Source organism: Notolabrus celidotus, chromosome 15, assembly GCF_009762535.1.
Source record: "Notolabrus celidotus isolate fNotCel1 chromosome 15, fNotCel1.pri, whole genome shotgun sequence".
NCBI lineage: Eukaryota > Metazoa > Chordata > Actinopteri > Labriformes > Labridae > Notolabrus > Notolabrus celidotus.
In genome coordinates, this window is record NC_048286.1 from 8,425,855 (window position 1) to 8,444,964 (window position 19,110).

At 39.3% G+C, this 19,110-nt stretch overlaps 2 protein-coding genes across 4 annotated transcripts; one reads left to right on the forward strand and one right to left on the reverse strand.

Annotated features, from left to right (window-relative positions):
• Positions 1-570: 570 nt before the first annotated feature.
• On the reverse strand, positions 571-9,676 carry slc25a24l (solute carrier family 25 member 24, like). 3 transcript variants are annotated; one of them, XM_034703718.1, is made up of 11 exons: positions 9,327-9,674; positions 9,148-9,236; positions 8,926-9,052; positions 8,503-8,590; positions 6,776-6,887; positions 6,456-6,614; positions 4,412-4,549; positions 4,201-4,311; positions 1,390-1,557; positions 1,169-1,307; positions 571-1,067 (listed from the first exon to the last, which is right to left on the reverse strand). In XM_034703718.1, exons 2-11 carry the CDS (start codon positions 9,187-9,189, stop codon positions 880-882), a joined length of 1,272 nt encoding a protein of 423 aa, XP_034559609.1. In that variant the 5' UTR covers positions 9,190-9,236; positions 9,327-9,674; the 3' UTR covers positions 571-879. The 3 variants fall into 3 exon arrangements, with proteins under 3 accessions (XP_034559609.1, XP_034559608.1, XP_034559607.1); XM_034703717.1 differs by having other exon boundaries at positions 4,181-4,311; positions 4,477-4,549; positions 9,148-9,676; XM_034703716.1 differs by having other exon boundaries at positions 9,148-9,675.
• A 2,473-nt stretch (positions 9,677-12,149) lies between these two features.
• On the forward strand, positions 12,150-17,465 carry dnajb4 (DnaJ heat shock protein family (Hsp40) member B4). Its single transcript, XM_034703719.1, has 3 exons — positions 12,150-12,675; positions 14,315-14,895; positions 16,653-17,465. Exons 1-3 carry the CDS (start codon positions 12,465-12,467, stop codon positions 16,881-16,883), a joined length of 1,023 nt encoding a protein of 340 aa, XP_034559610.1. The 5' UTR covers positions 12,150-12,464; the 3' UTR covers positions 16,884-17,465.
• Positions 17,466-19,110: the final 1,645 nt, after the last annotated feature.

Genomic DNA, 19,110 nt, shown 5'->3' on the forward strand with positions numbered 1-19,110 from the left:
TTAGATTTTTTTTAACAACATATATTTGACTGTAAAAATATGATCTAAGGTTTTTTCCCTTATGGTAGTATCATTTTATAATAATAATAATAATAATAATATTATTAAACTTGATTTAGTGGCAGCCTACCATTTCATGCCTGGCCTATCACAGCAACCAGCCTATTGTGTTTTCTAGATCACATGAAGAATATTCTTTATCATTAGAAATCAAGCTCTGCTATCTCAAAATAATGAGATAAATGAATCCAGAAACTCTTTGTTATATGGCGCTATCAAGAAAGATCACGAAATCTCTGGAAAGCAGCTAAATAAACTTATACTCTCTAGTCTCTGTTGGGGGAGGGGAGAGAGGGGGCACATAATCTTAACAGCTTGTGGGAGGAGGCTGTTTTTCAGTCTGATTGTGTGTGCTTCTGTAAACTGACTGTTACATAGATAAACTAGCACTGGCGCTTTAAATCAATACCTACCTTATTAGTAAAAATTAAACACTTGTTATCAAATTCAAAGTTATTACAAATTAAGATTTAACAGCTCTGATATATGTTAATGAAGATGCCTAAACTCTTTAATGACATGACATTTTATTGCTCTTTCACATTTAGACTCACCCTTATTAACAAAGACCAGTCTCCAGTGGGTAAGAAGTACTTCATGCTTTATTCTCTTGCTCATTGTCCAAGACAATGGTTGAGCCAAACTTGCATGATGTTTGTCTGACAGGCCTCATCCTGGCATTTTCAACCAGTTCAAAGGTTTCTGCTTAATTTGGGAGGGTCAATCAAAACACTTTTTTCAATTTTCCAGATTCATTCCTGAAAAAAAAGTTTGAAAACAAAAGTTCTGCACAAAGAGAAAAGAGGCATTTACTTCATCTCAAGACTCCATGGAAGAAAACCAATTTTCAAATGTTCTAGTTAGAGTGTAGTTAATCAGAGCACATGGAATTGCCCTGACGAAGCTGGCTCCCATCCCGTTATAATATCCTTTAATTCCACTTCTTTCATATATCCCCACAAGTCCTTGTAATACCCCTGAAGCTGGCCGTGATTCTGGGCAGAAAGCTGGAAAACAAGATAAATAGGAACGAGTGAAACATAAAACAGTGTCATAATGAGTAAAACATCATTTCATATAGACTTCAATCATCTCCAGAGAGCTTTACCTTGAGCTTGTTGCTGAGTCCGGATCACTGCCAGCGGGTAACTGGTCATCTGTCCAGAAGCAAAGGCTACGAAGCTGAAGAAAAACAGTTTGGAGTCACTGTTGTAGGCCGGATCGCTCTTTGCCCAGCTCATGATAGACTGCACAAAGAGACGATTAGTTAGGGAGGTTATTCCTTTACGATTAAAGTGTATACAAACTGTGAGTGTTGTTCTGTCTCACCTGATGAACCGCACACTCCACACCTGCGTAAGGAATCATGCAGAGGATGCTGGGCTTGAATCCTCTATAAAAGGAGGATATGGACTCATGTCTGTATATAGATCGCGCACATGCCACAACACCGTTGTAGGTGCCAGCTTGCTGTAAGTTCAACCTTACCTTCAGCACCTGTGGAGGAGATAAGATGGGAGGAATCAACATAAAATACCTTTGTTGAGCCTTTGTTCAGTATTCATAAGGAATTTAAAATCAACTGAGGAGTTTTATTCCAAATATGACCGGTTTCAAAGAATTTCACATTACCCTTAAAATAAAGCAGTTAAGGGTAACAGTTAAGGGTTACATGACTGAGATTATATCCATCTTATTTTAATGTTACTGTTAATCTGTAGTCATGTTTTCATGTTTTTTTTTGGTTCACTTCCTGTTTTGTTTTTAATACTGATGTTTGGTATAACCTCATAACCTTATAAAGGTAACTCCCTTCCATTGTTCTGTTTCCCGCCTTTTTCCACACACACCCTGTGCCTCTTTTGCAATTAGCCTGACCAGTATATAAACTCCTGTGCTTCCACCCTCCCTCTGTCAGGTTGTCATTGTCACCATCGTGTCCATGAGCATTTGCTTGTTTGTTTTGCTTGGGTCTTTGGATTCTGGTTTTGTGGACGATAAGCCATTGGTGGATTTATCTACCTTCTCCGGCGGACCTCTGACCTGTGAAGTAAAGAACCTTGTCCTCTAAACTGTATTTCGCATCCTGGACATGTCCCTGCACCTTAGTCCTAATTTAGTCCTTAATTGACACACTTTCGGCCCCAGTATTGCATGTTTTTATAGATACAAATACTGTAGGTCAGATTTAGTATGTAGATATAATTACATCTTTCAGTGCACATTTGATTTCTCATCATATATCAAGGAAATTATGCAGGTGATTTTTCCTCCTGATGGTTGCATTAAACACCCAAGTGCAGATAATTTACAACATTTTTGGTGCAGCAGAGGTCTCCCTCAAAATTCTTAATTCTCTTGCAACAAATAAACACTAAGACCTTTGAAGTGACGTGTTTGTATATAGCTTGTTTCTTGTGCTAAATAAAAATTATAATTCTTACATTGAATACCCAAAAGTATACCAATAGAGCAAACTGCAATCTTCAGAGCCTGGTTTTTCAAAAGTAATCAGATCAGATCAAATCTTAGAATCATGTTGTTCAAAAGGAAGACCGGACTATAGATTGGATTTGGTGGTCTAATCCTGTATTTCATGCAGATAGAACCTACAGTTTATGTTGTTCAAAACTTTTGAGTAGGACTTGGATCACTTTTATCCAAAAAATCCGGATTATTCTGATGCCAAAAGAGGGCTGGATTAAAGGTGCAAAAATGGGAAGATTTAGCAATCTCTAGTGGTCAGATTCTAGAATGAAATTCTCCCTTTCTCACCCCTCCTATAGGTGAAGGGATAGTGGCCTTGAGGGACAAGAAGCTGCTGTGCTGCATGATATGTATGATCCTTCATTTGTCATGTTTTTACCACCAAAAACCCCTATTCATACTAATTATTTTGCACACAACAAACACTTCAGCGGCCTCTCACTAAATATATAAACGTGTATGTTAGTAGTTAGCTGTTTCTACAGTGCTACAGTAGAAACATGGCGGTCCAAGATGGCGGCCTCCATTTCTACCAAGGCTGTTATGCTAAAAGCTGCTAAATACTACACACTACAATTTTAGGGCTGGATTACAGGAACAAAATATGAAACTGTTGAATTGGTCAAACAAAGTGACATTTTCACAAGGAGGTTGATATTTTGACATATTTTTTGAGGTAAACATTAAGGGTTGTACAATAATTGATTTTGTCGCCATGAAATAAGTCACAAAACATTTGTTAGTATCACACTAAAAATATCTCATTCAAAGTACAGCCCTTTTCACTATGCACTCACGTTCAGGAGTGCATGACTAACACAAAGAGGAGGACAAAGAGGATGAGGATGAGGAGGAGGAGGAGAGGAGATGTATTCAGTAATGGTGATTGTTTCTATGTCAGAATCACTATAACATGTAAAGGGACCTATGAAAGGGACGTGTCTACAGTACAGACATACGAGTAAGACATCATACAGACTACAGGCAACTGAAGGGAGCCGGAAAGATCAGGTTATAAAGCAGAAAAACTCTCTGAACGATGTCATCCAACCACCCACTCGCCCACTGTGGATGTTCTGACCATCAAGGATGTACATACTGTACCAACATCCACTCCTTACACAGCCTTTGTACAGGGGGCTGCAGGAGAACTCTGCAATTTGCATTCACACATGTAGTCCTCAGGAGTGAAGGGCATGTGTGAGAGGGCTTAACTGAAAAGAACTTTCAGTTTGTGTGGATTTTGGCGCCCCCTGAGCAATCCGGATTTGGTAGTCCTTTAAAATCTGTAATTGGATTAGGATGATTCATGTAGTTTTCTTTGAAGTGAGTTGCATTAACTGATCCTTGGTAGAAAAAGGTGGATTAGCAAATCTGGATCATTTTTATCTGGATTAAAACCTTTGAACAATTGTACTCAGGAAAAATAATCTTAGTTTCAGTCTTAGTTTAGCAATGTCATCAAACATGCTAACATTTGGGCCTACTGACCGACTCTAATGGGTATTCAGTGTTAGAATTAAAGCAAGAGTTTATATATATTCTATCATGGACACACTGACATTTAAGCAACAACATATACGTATGTTATTATGAAACAGAGGACAGGACAGAGATGTGAAAGCAATCAGACCTGCCACTGATCTCTGATACCTCTAAAGGGTAGAAGGCAGCGTGAGTAACAGCACCAGACACACAACCCAAACCGAACCGCTGCTGCACCGTCAGAGTCTCCTGAGTTCTGTTCTGGGTGTACACCTTCATCTGGACAGAGCAGAGACACTGTGAGTGTTTGTCCTGAGAAACAGGAAACTGGTGCATCAATAATTCACACTGCCGAGTCTATCTGCTACTGAAGCCTCACCTGAGCATAGATCAGACATTGCAGCGTGGACTGAGGTGTTCCTTTCAGAACATTGACGGCGTTACCTTGCCACATTGAACGCAGACCACCCGCCTTCATCTCCTGAAAGCCTTGAGAGAACGCCTTGGATCCATAAACCTACAGAGCACAAAACACTTTGATATGACTCACTTTTATATGCAGCAGTTTTATACTTTTTAAAAAATCATTATCAGTCAGGATGCCACAAAAAACTGCACTGAGCACTCATGATAGGATGATGTGCCACACATAATTCACTGAATTCTCTTTCTGTGTATTTGTGTGAGAGAATAAATGAAAGAGCCATCGCTGCTCTTAACCAGCCCCCGAATGCCCCCTATTACTGCCTACTACTACTGCCTACTATTACAGCCTTTTATGATTGCACAGTTGCTTTCAGTATTGCACATTTGCACACCTCAGTCCCTACTAACTTTATTCCTGATGTGCTGTATTTATATATTACTGTGTTGTCCCTATTATTACTATGTGGCTTTTATTCATGGTCGTGTCTTCTTCATGGCTGCTATTTTTCTTCTTTAACTTCATTCTAATTTTGCATTAAAGGAGAGCTGCACATTCAGATTTGGACTTGGTGCTCTGAAAATAAAAATACTCCAAGAGATGTGAATCAAGGTAGAAAGAATTTAACAGATATTATCTTTGCACTTATAGTGTCATCAGTGACACATTTATAAGAACATTACTTACCCTGATTAAAAAGCAAACAAGCATCTACATGAACTTTGTTTATTTTTGGTTAAGGTAATGGCTTACTTAGCCTGCATGTACAAATGAGCAGATGTTGGTTTATAAAATAGCATCTTATAAATGTCTTCATTTATCTATTTGAATATGAAAAAATAGTTTTTCCTTCCTCTAACCCTTACCCTCCAAAAGATGAACCATTATTATATTAACTCTACCATTCTCTCGGCCTTTCCCTTTGTACTTGACCAAATATTATGAAACTCATTACAAATGAATCAATAACAATATCACCAGGTACATTATTACAAATATCAGGACATCTGAGATTTGAGTGTTGGCTTTTTTCAACCTGGACTGTGTTGGTTTGACTTGGTATAATAAATTTCAAAAACCACGTGAGAACCAAATTTGAGACTGACACCACATGCTAAATGTTGATTTTTCTCCATCAACACTAAGTTGTGGTGGCCGGGAGTTTTGCATATTCAGAACACAAATGCGAACGACACAACACAACTGCAAATAGCCGCAACACAAATGCGAATACTTACAACACAAATGCAAATAGTTACAATACAAACGCAAATAGCTACAATAGAAATGCAAATAGCTGCAACACAACCACAAGTACCCACAACACAACCACATATAGCTACAAACAATCCCAAATAGCGTTGACACAAATGCAAAGAGTGGCAGGGCAACAACGGAAGTACAGCGACAAGGGAAGTTGAACGGGTCGACTGTCACCAGTGTTTGTGACGACAGACTGTTATTCCCGAGGGTCAGATATGTAGGTAAACATATGGCAATACAATCATCAACCTCTCACTTTGCATTTCTGTTATGGCTATTTGCATTTGTGTTATAAGTATTTGCATTTGTGTTGTGGCTACTTCCATTTCTTTGTTCAACAGTTTAAGGAAAAAAAACTTTACTTAAGCTATAGATGCAAACTTACATGTTAACAGCTATTATTACAGCTCAGCTATTCCCATGCATGTTGAAAGTTGCTGTCAATGATTTGCACCATACATCAGGGCAATCTCATGGCTTATAGAAAACGTGTTGTAAGACATATTTCTGGGTGTTTGGTTTGGATTTGTTGAATTTAAAATCGATCCCTTTACATTTACTTATTAGACTGTTGTGAGTAAGAAACCCTGAACAACTGATCCCTGAAAGTCACTTTGGTAGGGTCCAGTGAACATGGAAAGTCTGTTTGTTTAAAGTTACAGTTATGTTTGTTGTTGTAAAGAAAGGGAAAGTTTATTCTTCAGACTTTAACAAAACTTTTGAAGGTGCAGCTGACCTGAAGTTGTGTCTTAAGACGGTCTATCGGTGCTGTCACACTCCTGGACACAGCATCTGCCAATCCTGCTGCAAGAACAAACGTCCTCCATGCACCAAAACCAGACGCCTCCTCAGGGAACTCAATGGGCATCGCACGGCTCTCACCCACATCAAAAACCTGCAGACGGACAAAGTGAACAATAACATTTGTCATCCCTCAATCATCGTTTTATCACTCACACTCGAGTGGACACTTAATGTGTCACAGTTTGTGCTTACACCTCTGCTCTGCTGAAGTGTCAACAGTAACATAAGTGTGATAATGAAGGATGATCTCACCAGACTGTGTTTCCACGATGACACAAGCTCCCCGATGTTGTCCACGGGGTTCAGGATGACGTGGTGCAGGAATTCACTCCAGTCCACCGTCATCGAGCTGTCCTTGTCCATCCTGAGGTTCACAGATACAACAGAAACAGGGAATATTCGTTGGTTTGTTTTAACATGTGCTGTGGTTAAGAATTTGAATGAGCAGCACTGTACCATTTCACATAATTAATTTCACATTTTAAAAGTTTCTGGTAAAATCTTAATTTTAATCTTAATTAACTGTAATCAAACTGAAATACAACCCCAGCTCTAAAAAAGTTGAGATGCTGTGTTAAATTTTAATAAAATATATTGTATAAAATATATTGTTTGATGAGACACATATGCTGTTTTTTAAATTTGATGCCACTCGGCCCATTCTTGCCTGATTTTAACTACTCAAAAGTTCAGAGTCTCCTTTGTTGTTCATTTTTTGTTTCCCAATGCATCAAATGTTTTCAATGGGTAATGAGTTGGGACTGCAGGCAGGCCAGTTTAGCACCTGGGCTCTTCTACTACGGAGCCATGCTCTTGTAATACATGCCGAATGGGGTTTGGATTGTCTTGCTGAAACATGTAAGGTCTTCCCTGAAAAGGGCATTGTCTGGGTGGCAGAATTTGTGCCATCTCAGCTATATAAGCTACTCATGCCATGGGTACTTATACATCCCCACCCCATCACAGTTGCTGGCTTTTGAGCTGTTAATGAGCCGGGTGGTACCTCTCCTCTCTAGAGCAGTGGATGTTGCATCCATGATTTCCACAAATAATGTCAAATTTTGGTTCGTCATACCCCAGGACTGTTTTCCACTGTGCTTCAGTCTATCTTAAGAGATTTCTCTAGACTCTCTGAATCTTTTAATTATATTTTATACTGCAGATGAAATCTGACTTTGCAGTTTTACGGTAAAGAATAATATTCTAAAACTGTTGAACTATTTGCTCACTCAGTCAGAGGGTTGAACCTCTTCCTATCTTTATTTCTGAGGGATTCAGCCTCTCTGGAATACCCTTTTTATACCTCCTCATGTTACTAACCTGTTGTGAATCAACCTAATTAGTTGGAAGATGTTCCTTCAACTGTTTTATTTTTTAGTACAAAACAGTTTTAGTGTTTCGTCGTCTCTGTCCCAACTCTTTTTGATACGTGTTGCCGGCATCAAATTTAAATCGAGCATGTCATACAAATTTAAATGTAGGCTTTAGATTGCTTACAAACCATCATAATCTGTTTTTATCAACACTTCACACAGCGTCCCAGCTCTTCTGGAGTTGGTGTTGTACCTATGTTTGTCTAATAAGTCTAAAGTGAAGACCCTTGTGTGGGCCACTATCTCATTTCATATACTTTAGACTTTTAGCTTGATGGCTTTGTTGATGAAGAGAAAGCTGTCTGAGCAATGAGTTTGAGGCCAAAACTTATTTCACTTACACTATGACAGCTGGTATGAAGGTAAAGTTATACACTATTTATAACATGAGACACTCTATGATAACATATCAATTTCAGACGTTAACTGTATGATACCGTCTTGTCATGAACTTTGTATTCTAAAACATGTTTATAAAGTACAAGAGTTTTTAATTCAGCTGAACTGAACTTCTGATGGTTTCATATTTCTCTTTATGGTGAATGGAGTCATCAAATGCAACAGTTAATCCATTAAGAATAGAGGAGTGGGCAAAAGAAATCTTACATTTGAATAATTTGATTTGCATTCGGCTTTGATATGACCACTCCTAACTCCTTAAACAAACTTATGATGTCCTCCTGGTCAATCACTCCTGATCAAAAAAGAAATGCACAAAATTACAAACAGATACGGGCACTGCTTTTGCAGTTGGCATGTTTCTTGGAAGTGATACTGTAAACTCAAAGGGTGCAAGGGTCACAGTGCAGTGCATTGTCGTCTGTGTACCATAAACAAATCTTGTGTTTGCCTTACCTGTGTGACCTTGAACATGCAGTTTATTATGACAAAATAGTGTTTAAAGTAGTTCATACATAACCAAATCTTTGTAGTGTGTATTAAGCATGACTGTTGTGCTTTTTAATATGTTCTTATGTTGTCTTCAGAAAGATAAACTGACCATAAGCAGCAAGGCCTTAAACCACTCACCACACTTGTTCTTGTCAAGCTCATGGAAGTAAATTTTCCATTTCCTCTCTCGGTCCATCATGTAGCTGAGAAACTCTTTATAATCCAACAGGCCATCTTTGTCTTTGTCATAGGAGTCAATGATAGTCTAGAAGGGGAGACAGGGCTCGTCCGTTAGCAGTCTTGTGCCTTGCATATACAGTGAATGCTTACAATAAATACAATGATTATTGATAAGCTTACCTGGACCTTACCATCCGCTGACTGGACCCCATGCTTTCTCATTTCACTGTGCAGCTCCGACACCGATATGAGCCCATCATTGTTTTTGTCTAGTTTAACAAATAACCCATGAAACTGATCCATGACTCTTTTACGCACAAATTACCTCCAAATGGAAAATTCAATGTGGCAGAGTGCACCTTGTTTCTTTCCTTACGGGTCCTCTCGAGCAGACAATTATTGCATTGATGATGAACAGATCATTGACCTGCCGCTGTGACGCTGACTCATTGAGCACAGAGGCACTGCAGTGTAAGCGCTTTTCACATTAGCTCACAGGGTCGCAATGTGTCTGTGGTACAGCAGGGGGCGCTGTGGCTGCAAGAAAGACAACCATTTCCTCATCATCATCCTCACTTATTACTGTCAAAACCTCATTTAGTGGAGCTGGAGTCACGTTTATAGAGACGGATAGGGGATTCTTATAATAAAGGTACAATTTAAAGATAAGTAATTCAAATAATAAGTTGAAAACGTCCATGTTTAAGGTTTAAGGGACATGGATGAAGGAATGTTCAGGTTGGAGAAACTAACTTAAAAATCTTGACTGTTGTGAAAAAAGCAGGAAATAACTATGATCTTAAAATGATGCCTTTCAATAACCAGGCAAAAAACTAGTCTATAGAAATACAAATACATTTATATTTCACTTGGAAACAGCAGGACAGAGATTTAAGTCTATCAATAAACTTCATCATTAATAGATTCACTTAAAATCTCGGATTTTAATTATTTTAATACATAATTGTTTTAATTATTTAATTAGGCATTTCAAAATGCTAAACTTTTTGATATATGTTTTAATTATAGCGCCCCCTGGTGGCGTTATCTAATCAACAGTGCGCCAAATTAAATGTAGATTTCCATCCTGAAAGCTGCTAACCACCTAACAGTAGAGGGATAGTAATAAATTGACATAAGCGTTGTCCTTTAGTAGACCTTACATGTGGTCTAACTCCACAGCAGAGGAGTCAGAAGGAATATAGCTTTTCACTATACACATTTATATAACACCGTACATTAAAAGATGTATGCTATTTGTTGTTGCACTCAACATATGAAGAGCCTTCAAGAATTACGCGTAGAAAATTATTGTTGGCTCTCTGTTGTCTTTTTTTTTAAAAGAAAGAGGTGGGATATAATATCTGTATGATGAAAGTTTAAGTAGACATGATTGGTGTGGAAAGAGAAGGTAAATAAATGGTAGTTATTCATGTGTGCTGAAGTACCAACCTTGTTGGACCACCCCAGGTAAAAAAAAGAGTCTGGTCACGCCACTTAAAGGTACTGTGTGAAGTATTTTGTGACACATAGAATAACAGATTTGGTAGAATTGGAATATAATATTCATAAGTATGTTTGAATAGTGTTTAATTACCTGAATTAAAAAAATCTATTTGTTTTTGTTTTACTTAGAATGAGCCTTTTATATCTACAAAAAGAGCGGGTCCCCTTCCATGGAGGCTGCCATCTTGCACCGCCACGTTTCTACAGTAGCACAGAACGGACAAACTGGAACAGGCCATTTTTAGTGGGTAGCCACCAAAAATGCAGCCTTGGAAGACGAAGAAGAATAGAGTGGTTGTTGTGCTCTACATAAACTTGCCAAACTGAGGCTCAGAATTTGCATGCAGTCAGGAGCTTCTTGTCCTTGAAGACCACCGTAAACTCTGGAATTTCACAGGGAGATTAAGGGAGCGTTTCAATCTAGAATCTGATCGCTAGGTTCCTCTGAGCTGCCGTAGACGTCCTCTTGCTGTGGACTTTCCAGACTCCAGCTGATACGGATGTGCTGGACTCCAGCGGCAACAGCTACTACTACTACTCGTCTCATCATATCATCGCTCTCTCTCTCTTATTCTCCTCTATCCCTCTTTCCAACCCCAACTCAGTCGAGGCAGATAACTGTCTAACATGAGTCTGGTTCTGCTCGAGGTTTCTGCCTGTTAAAGGAAGTTTGACCTTGCTGCTGTAACTAGCAAAATACTGCGAGGTGCAATGCTCATGGTGGATTAAGATGAGATCAGACTGAGTCTTATCCGGTCTTGGAGTTGGGTCTCTGTTAATAATTTAACATAGAGTATGGTCTGGACCTGCTATGTTTGCAAAAGCGTCTTGAGATAAAATTTGTTGTGATTTGGTGCTGTCTACAAATAAAGATGATGATTGATTGGTTGATTGATTGATATCACAAATTATTCCCATTTCTACACACTGTACCTTTAAGAAAATGATTCATAATAGAAAAAATTGCTCCCGATAAAACAAGCTATCTTAAAGCTAGGGTTGGTAGTCACAGAGTAAACATCTGAGAGAGAGGGACTTCGAATGTCAACACTATCCCTCTCAACCACATTTCCTCTTAGCCCCCCAACAGAGATAGGCATGTGCGGTCATGATAGTGCCGGTCTCATAACCAATTGGAGGACCAATTGGGCCACCCCTTAACCAATCAGGACAGAGGATTGGAGATTAGTTATGATTGGTCTGTCATAACGGGAACGAGGGGAATAATAACATTGCTTGATACAAAGGCATTGGAAAACACAGAGATTTCGCAATAGTCTAAATTACTCCACTTACCGATGAGAACTGATGAGTATTATGACCTTTTCTCCAAACCCGGCAGAAAAAAGTAACGTTTTTACACCATTCCTACCAACAGCAACTTTAAACTTGAGTAGTATTATCCTGCTTTTACATATATATTTCAATATTTGAGCACATATAATGTATTGACAAAATATTAAAGTGTTTTTCTCTGAGTAGTGTTATTTAAAATAGTCAACCCTGCTTCTAATGTTCATGCTACCTTATACATTTTCAATGCATGGCTTTTAATTGGAATATTTTGATAGACTGTTTTTAGTGAAGTCAATAATCTGCACACTTCCTCTATCTGCCTGCCAAAATAAGACACATTTTCTCTCAGCAGGTTTATTTCTGCAGTGACAGAGCCTGACTGAGCTCATCTCTGGAAGCAGACTCATAACACTGAGGTGAACTTGACGTTGGCGCTGTGGATGCTGGAGAGGGAGCTGAGGCTATTTAAAGAGGGTCATCCAGTCACGGATAAATAGCAGAAGGTCCTCTGTGTTGACGAACCGCCTCTAAATGGTTTTCATCCTGCACTGTGTATCTGTCTGCGGCTTCTTACAGTCCACTAGTCCAGACTGAGGCCGACCAGCAGCCGTCGACCAACCCCATCCAGCTCCACTCCTCCAAGGGCTTTTCTACTATATCTGCATCAATTATTTATTTTCGGGGATACGCGGAAAATGGGCAAAGATTACTACAAAACGCTGGGCATTTCTAAAGGAGCCACAGAGGAGGATATAAAGAAAGCGTACAGAAAACAGGCGCTGAAATGGCACCCGGACAAAAACAAGTCTGCAGCCGCCGAGGAGAAATTCAAGGAAATCGCCGAGGCTTATGAAGTCCTCAGTGATCCGAAGAAAAGAGAAGTTTATGACCAGTACGGAGAGGAAGGTAATATGTGCTTCATTGTCTTATATAAACCTCTAGATCAGCTCTAAATTTAGCTGAAATACACCTTTATAACCCCCCAGGAAGGATGGGAATAAAACACAGTTGGCTTTAATTCAAGTCACACACTGTTTCCTAAAGGAGGCCTAAAAACAGCTGTTCAATAGATCACAGACTTACTGTTCTGTACATTTCACATCATCCGTCATCTGTGTCTCTACATCTGAAGTTATGAGCCTCTATGTCATAGGAATCATGAGCCCTGTCCCCATTTCAACCACACATTTCATAAAGCTGTGGGTGTTTAAATAGAAATCAAATGTTCATCTGATTATGCTCGAGCTTTGATGCAGCAGTGATTACCTACAATTTAATTATTAGTCCAAATATAGAAGGGTGGGACCACAAATCCACAATTCAGCCATATATTAAAGATTTAAATTGAGCTGTTGTGCTTTTAATACATCATTTCATGTTGCAGACATTTCTAGAAATTGCAAGTAAATGAAGGAATGTCTCATTTAGATCGCAAATGCATGCCAGATATTCAAATATGAGCCTGTAAATGTGTACAGTGAGTCTTTTAAAGGCTTTCAAAGCCAACAAACAAACATCTGTAATGTGCCGTATTAGTGTTAGAAGATCTTAAACAATACGTTTGTAATCCTTTACTTGATTAACAGTAATTTCTCTAAAAATGGAAGAGGTGTCATGTAAAGTTTGTCCACCAAAGAGACCAAAGACATCATTACTTGACCCGCTTTTGTCCCATACCACCTTACCTTAATTATAACTTCAGATTTAAATATTATCTTTCTTCATCTTAGATAATTTTAAGGCTGAAACTGTCAGTCTTTAGAAATGTAACATTCTATCTGACAGTGATGCTTTATTTAATCAGCACACTGTAGTATATTTTAATATTTTTTGGTCCATTTAGTTCTAAAATATTATTTTAACTACAGAAATAATTCAGTGTTCCTTCTGACAGCTGTTTCATGAACCTGTGGTGCTGCTGAACAGAACACTCAGATCTCATTAAGTGCTGTCCTTGGTGGTGTTCCCTTTTTTTCAAACCTTAATAATCCAATGAGTACTTATTTTGTCATTCTCTGGGACACTTTTTATGCCAGGCGTTATGATGCTAAAGGTTGCTATGGTGCCCATGCAGAAACGAGACAGTGGGCCGTCGTGACTGAATTAATTTCAGACAAAACACTGAATGTTTCAGTGACACTGACTAATAAATGGTCGGGTTGCAACTACAGATTGTGTCCAATAAGTTAATCCGGTTTGAGTATTCTCATCAAGCTGATTGGTTATTTTAAATGTATGTATAAGAATGTTGTATCAAAAATCACAAAATTTTCAGCTCACTGAGGAAGTGATGAGAAGAATTCGGACATTGCAGAAGCCAAAATCAGTCAATGATTGATGTCTCTGCTTGAATTCACCTCAGAGCTGAATCTACTATTACATTCTGCAGCTCTAATAAACTGTATCCAATGTGAATTAGTCACTTCATGGTTGGCATCTGATCATTGGATTGGACTGTGCATTCCTGCTGTTGGAGTAGCAGAAAACTCCTGCTGCTGAATGTCAGTGTTAAGATGACTCATCAATCATTTCTGCTGCCCTTCAGGTCTCAAGGGAGGAAATGGGCCCACTGCTGATGGCCAAGGCAGCACATTCACCTACACCTTCCATGGGGATCCACATGCCACCTTCGCCACTTTCTTTGGGGGTTCAAACCCCTTTGAGATGTTCTTCGGGCGTAAAGCTAACGGCAGAGACGACGAGGACATGGAGGTAGACGGAAACGACCCCTTTGGCTCCTTCACCAGCTTCAACCTGAACGGATTCCCCAGGGATGGGCACATCGGCCCTGGAGGGCCCCAACGCAGGAAGCAGGACCCTGCTATCGTCCACGAACTGAGGGTCACCCTGGAGGAGGTCTTTCACGGCTGCACCAAGAGGATGAAAATCTCTCGCAAGAGGCTAAATCCGGATGGCAGGACCATGCGCACAGAGGATAAGATTCTCACAATCGAGATCAAGCGGGGCTGGAAAGAAGGAACCAAGATCACTTTCCCACGGGAAGGAGACGAGTCGCTGAACACAATTCCTGCTGACATTGTTTTTGTCATCAAGGACAAGCCACACCCCCATTTTAGGCGAGAGGGCTCGAACATAGTCTATCCTGTACGCGTGAGCCTGCGACAGGTGAGGCATTTTTCTATTTTGGCTCCCACTTTGACTGAGTGTATCAGTATTAATAGACTCTGATGGATGCATTAGTCACACACCAGGCAGAGTCAGAACAAGCCTACATTTAAGTTTAGAGTGCTGCTTTAGAACTCCAATGCTCCAAAAGCCGGCCCACTATCGACAAGCTGTAGGAAGTCTGCCTCTAAAGTTGTTTCCCCTGAAATGTACAGCTGTGCTGAATGAGTATAGTACTGGACTACACTCACACTTTAGTGCACTTATGTAATCTGGAACATCCACATTGAGAAAGAGGAGCTGTAATCTCAGGGTGGGTGGAGAGGCGGCGCCCACCCACACACACTCACACACTTCAAGATGGACTTATAAGGTTCCTCCTACTCTTGGAGATAAATCTTACTCATCTCTGATTTAAAATTTATATAATGTGCCCAATTATTTAACAGTTGTGTATCTGCATGAAGGTGCTGTTTTGACTTTGGTAGCAGTTTGATGAAAATAATCTTGACTCTTTAGCTGATCCAGAGCTTCCCAGCATCTCACAGTCTTCATCAGAAAAACAAAGAGAGAGAAGGACATGGGAAAGTTAATGGATCATGTCCAACACCAAAATCCATCATTGTACAGAGATTAGGACCACCTGTTGTCACCTGATGACAGCCGAGCCATCTCCACCACAACAGCTGAGCAAACTGAGAGAACAGAGGATTGTTGGTGTGGTTTATGGAGGGTGAAAGCTCCAGATAAGCCATTAAATGGAGCTTGAGTTAAGATTGTTTTGTCCAAATAGTTGCTCAGTGTGAAAATATCTGGGTCCATAAAGCACGGTCCACTAAGTAGCACGAGCTTCAGAGGTATTTGTGGTTCAGAAACTGGATATTCAGAGGGTTGGTTTGGATGCGTCAGATGAAGGAAACATTGTGCAACAACTAGAGCAGGCTGCACAATATCTTCTAGAGCTGCTGTGACATTTCAGCTTGTGCATATTTACATTTGAGATGCATATATTTGCCCTTTGGCAACAATAAAACTGCACCAACCAAAGTGCCATAGACGTGTTAGCAATGATTAATGCCTGTGACTGCTATATGATCGTCAACATGTAATTCATAGTATAGATGTAGATGAAGTATCTGTCTCCAATATAGTGCCCACATTTATCAGTACTCCTAGAAAATAAACTGAAATTGGTCAGTTGTGTTTGTTATAAACACCACACAATATATTATCATCTGATTCTTTTGCAGTTGTATATAGCTGCCGGTGTTGGTTGCTGATATCTCAAAAATGAACAGCATTTTCAGGAAATAATGATGTAGTTTTCATGGAAACCACACGAAAATGCATTTTCAATCTAGCAATAATCATCCTTTATCATATTTGAGCTGTAATCAATGTTATTCTACAACAAATGTCTGTTTGTGATGACTGGCCATCTGCTCAACTTCAAATAAGTTCCTTTCATTTCAACTCTGACATCTCTGGCTTCTATAGTTAACAGCTCTTAATCATGATTGGCTGATTTGAATGTCTGTTAGTTAACTACATATGAATTATCTTTATTTTGTGCAGTGTATAGATACCAGAGCTCATCCTAAGCAATACCATGACATTCACTTCATCAGTATCATCCATTTCTGTATCGCACCAACAGATTCTTGTCTTATTTTTGCACACAGTACACCATGTGTGGGTTGCTGTTCTCCAGATTCTCACTCTGACTTCCTCCTGTTTTTTTTTTTTTGTCTTTTCAGTCGTTGTGCGGATGCTCGGTGACCGTGTCAACGATAGACGGCAAGACGTGCAACATCAAGATCACAGACGTCGTCAAGCCCGGCATGAGAAAGACTGTGGCTGGGCAGGGCCTCCCCTTACCCAAAAACGCAGAGCAGAGAGGGGACCTGGTGGTGGAGTTTGATGTGAACTTTCCTGAGACGCTGCCCGGCAACGCCAAGGACGTCCTGAAACGGCATTTACCAACCTAGGGAAGAGGAGATGACCGCGTGACAGAGCTAAACACACTCACACCAACACACACACTAACAGGTCACAGATGGACCCCTTGCTGACGAATGTGCAATCTCTATTTTTGAGCTATGTGGTGTTTTTCTAAATACCATGCATGCTGCCAAGTCGATATAAGTGAAAGACTGCTTGGGTTGTCCATGACATTTTATAATTGTGGGCCTTTGCTACAATCACTTTATCTTTTTGTCAGTGCAATTATTTGGTAGTTAATGAGTCTTTGATTGCCAAAATCAACCCAATAATCCTGGGGAAACATTGCAGTGCCAGACGAGTACGTTTTCTTGCTTTTGTTTCATTAGATAGGCGTCATTACTGAGATTTTTTAAACTGTCATTCATATTGATTTTGTCAAAACAATCGGGAAACACATTGTCCTGAGTATTGGGATACAAGCCTCAGTCAGTTTGGAGGCTGTCTTAAAATGTGTGTACAGGAGGAAACTGGCTAAATGAAATGGATCAATGTGTGTGCATTTTAAGAAACTGACATGTGAATTAACTGAAGTTGAATTTTAAAATAAATATTTCCACATGAAGCGATCTGGAGCTGTTTTCGTTGTGCAGAGACGTTTGATGAATCATCCTCTGAGGATTACTTAAATATATATAGATATTTTACCTTTGTCTGAAACCTGAATGCTGTCCAGGCCTGCAGGATATATAACCAGTGAGCTGTCTTCTATATTTTAAAAGTCAAATGTGCAAAGACTGTCACTAAAAATATGCTGACTGAATCGAAATGCTTACTAGCGGCCACATTATGAATTTTTAAATATAGCTGTCTGCTCTCAGCTGCTGGCCATCAGCTGCCAACACGATGGCCTTTACATTTCCCACCAGGGGACGCCACATCACTCAACATGGCCAGGATGCCCCATGAGGCGGGGTCCTTGTCAGACAGAGAGGATATCACCTTTGAGAATCTATAAATATACATCTGTTGTATACATATTTCAGTCTCTTTTTTTTCTAGAAAGGAGAAGAGACCCCTCAAAGCACAGATAGTTCCTTTTGCGAGAAAAGATGTGTATTAATAACATGTGTTAGAGATTTGTGCAGATGATGAGTCACTATTATCCAGGGAGGGTAGAGAGTAAACACACCTGCTCCTTTTCAATGTGTGAGTTTGCTTGTCTCATTTGGCTCTCATTGGCATGAGTTGCCTGAAAAGGAAAAATATTTCTCTTTTAATATGAGAAAACAGGTGAACTCTTCTATAAATATTTATTTATGGACAATAATTAATGAGAGGAGTAATTGTAATGCCTTCCATCAGTTGCCCGTATCACCCCTCAGTGTTTAAAAGTGAATACTTTAGAAAAATAATAAGATTGGTTTATCCTGCTCTCAAATTGAGTAAATGCATCCCCATGAAATCTAACCCTGTTTACACACATTATGGGAATATAAAAAATATTGACCTTATCTCAAGACCTGTTTCACAAATTGTTTTGACAGTGAGTTGGCCCAAAAGAAACCGGGAGTACTAAAAAGAACATCTCTTGGACTTCCACATACAACAGATTCACAATTGTATATATTTTCTTCCAATACCTCATAAAGGAAGCAAAGGGAACATTTGTATGATAGTTTGCTGCATTTTCCCTGCAAAAAAAACCCCAATCTGTATCCCTGTGTTGTATGCAAAACCTGATGCACTGATTGAAGACTCCATCATATGTTCTGATGTATAATCCTGTTACATATGAATAATTTTAGAAATGTTTTGAGTTACTTTTGCTCTCCAGTGGTGGAAAATTTTATTGGATGTTTTCTCAGTTAATGTCATTAAGAACACGTCAGAGGCATTTGTATTGGTACCTGAATGTTACTATTTTATGCTGCTTTATTCGTTTACTCTACAAAATATAAGCAGCCAAGATTCTGAACCTTACTCCCCCAACTATTTACTTTTCAAATTCCAAATTAAACACCAAATGAAGCCTAGTCAATGAAAATAACACAGTGTAGTATATCACATTAAGCCATATAGGTTGAGGTTCAGGTTACTTTATTTGTACCTGTAGGTAAACTTGTTTTGCAGCCAGTGAGATGTTGGGTCATTACAGAATTACAAGATAGAACAAACTACTTAATGTGCTTAACATACTAAAATATCCTAAGACTAATACAACAATAAAAATGATAAAATCAATAGATATGATAAAATGATAAAAGTGCTAAA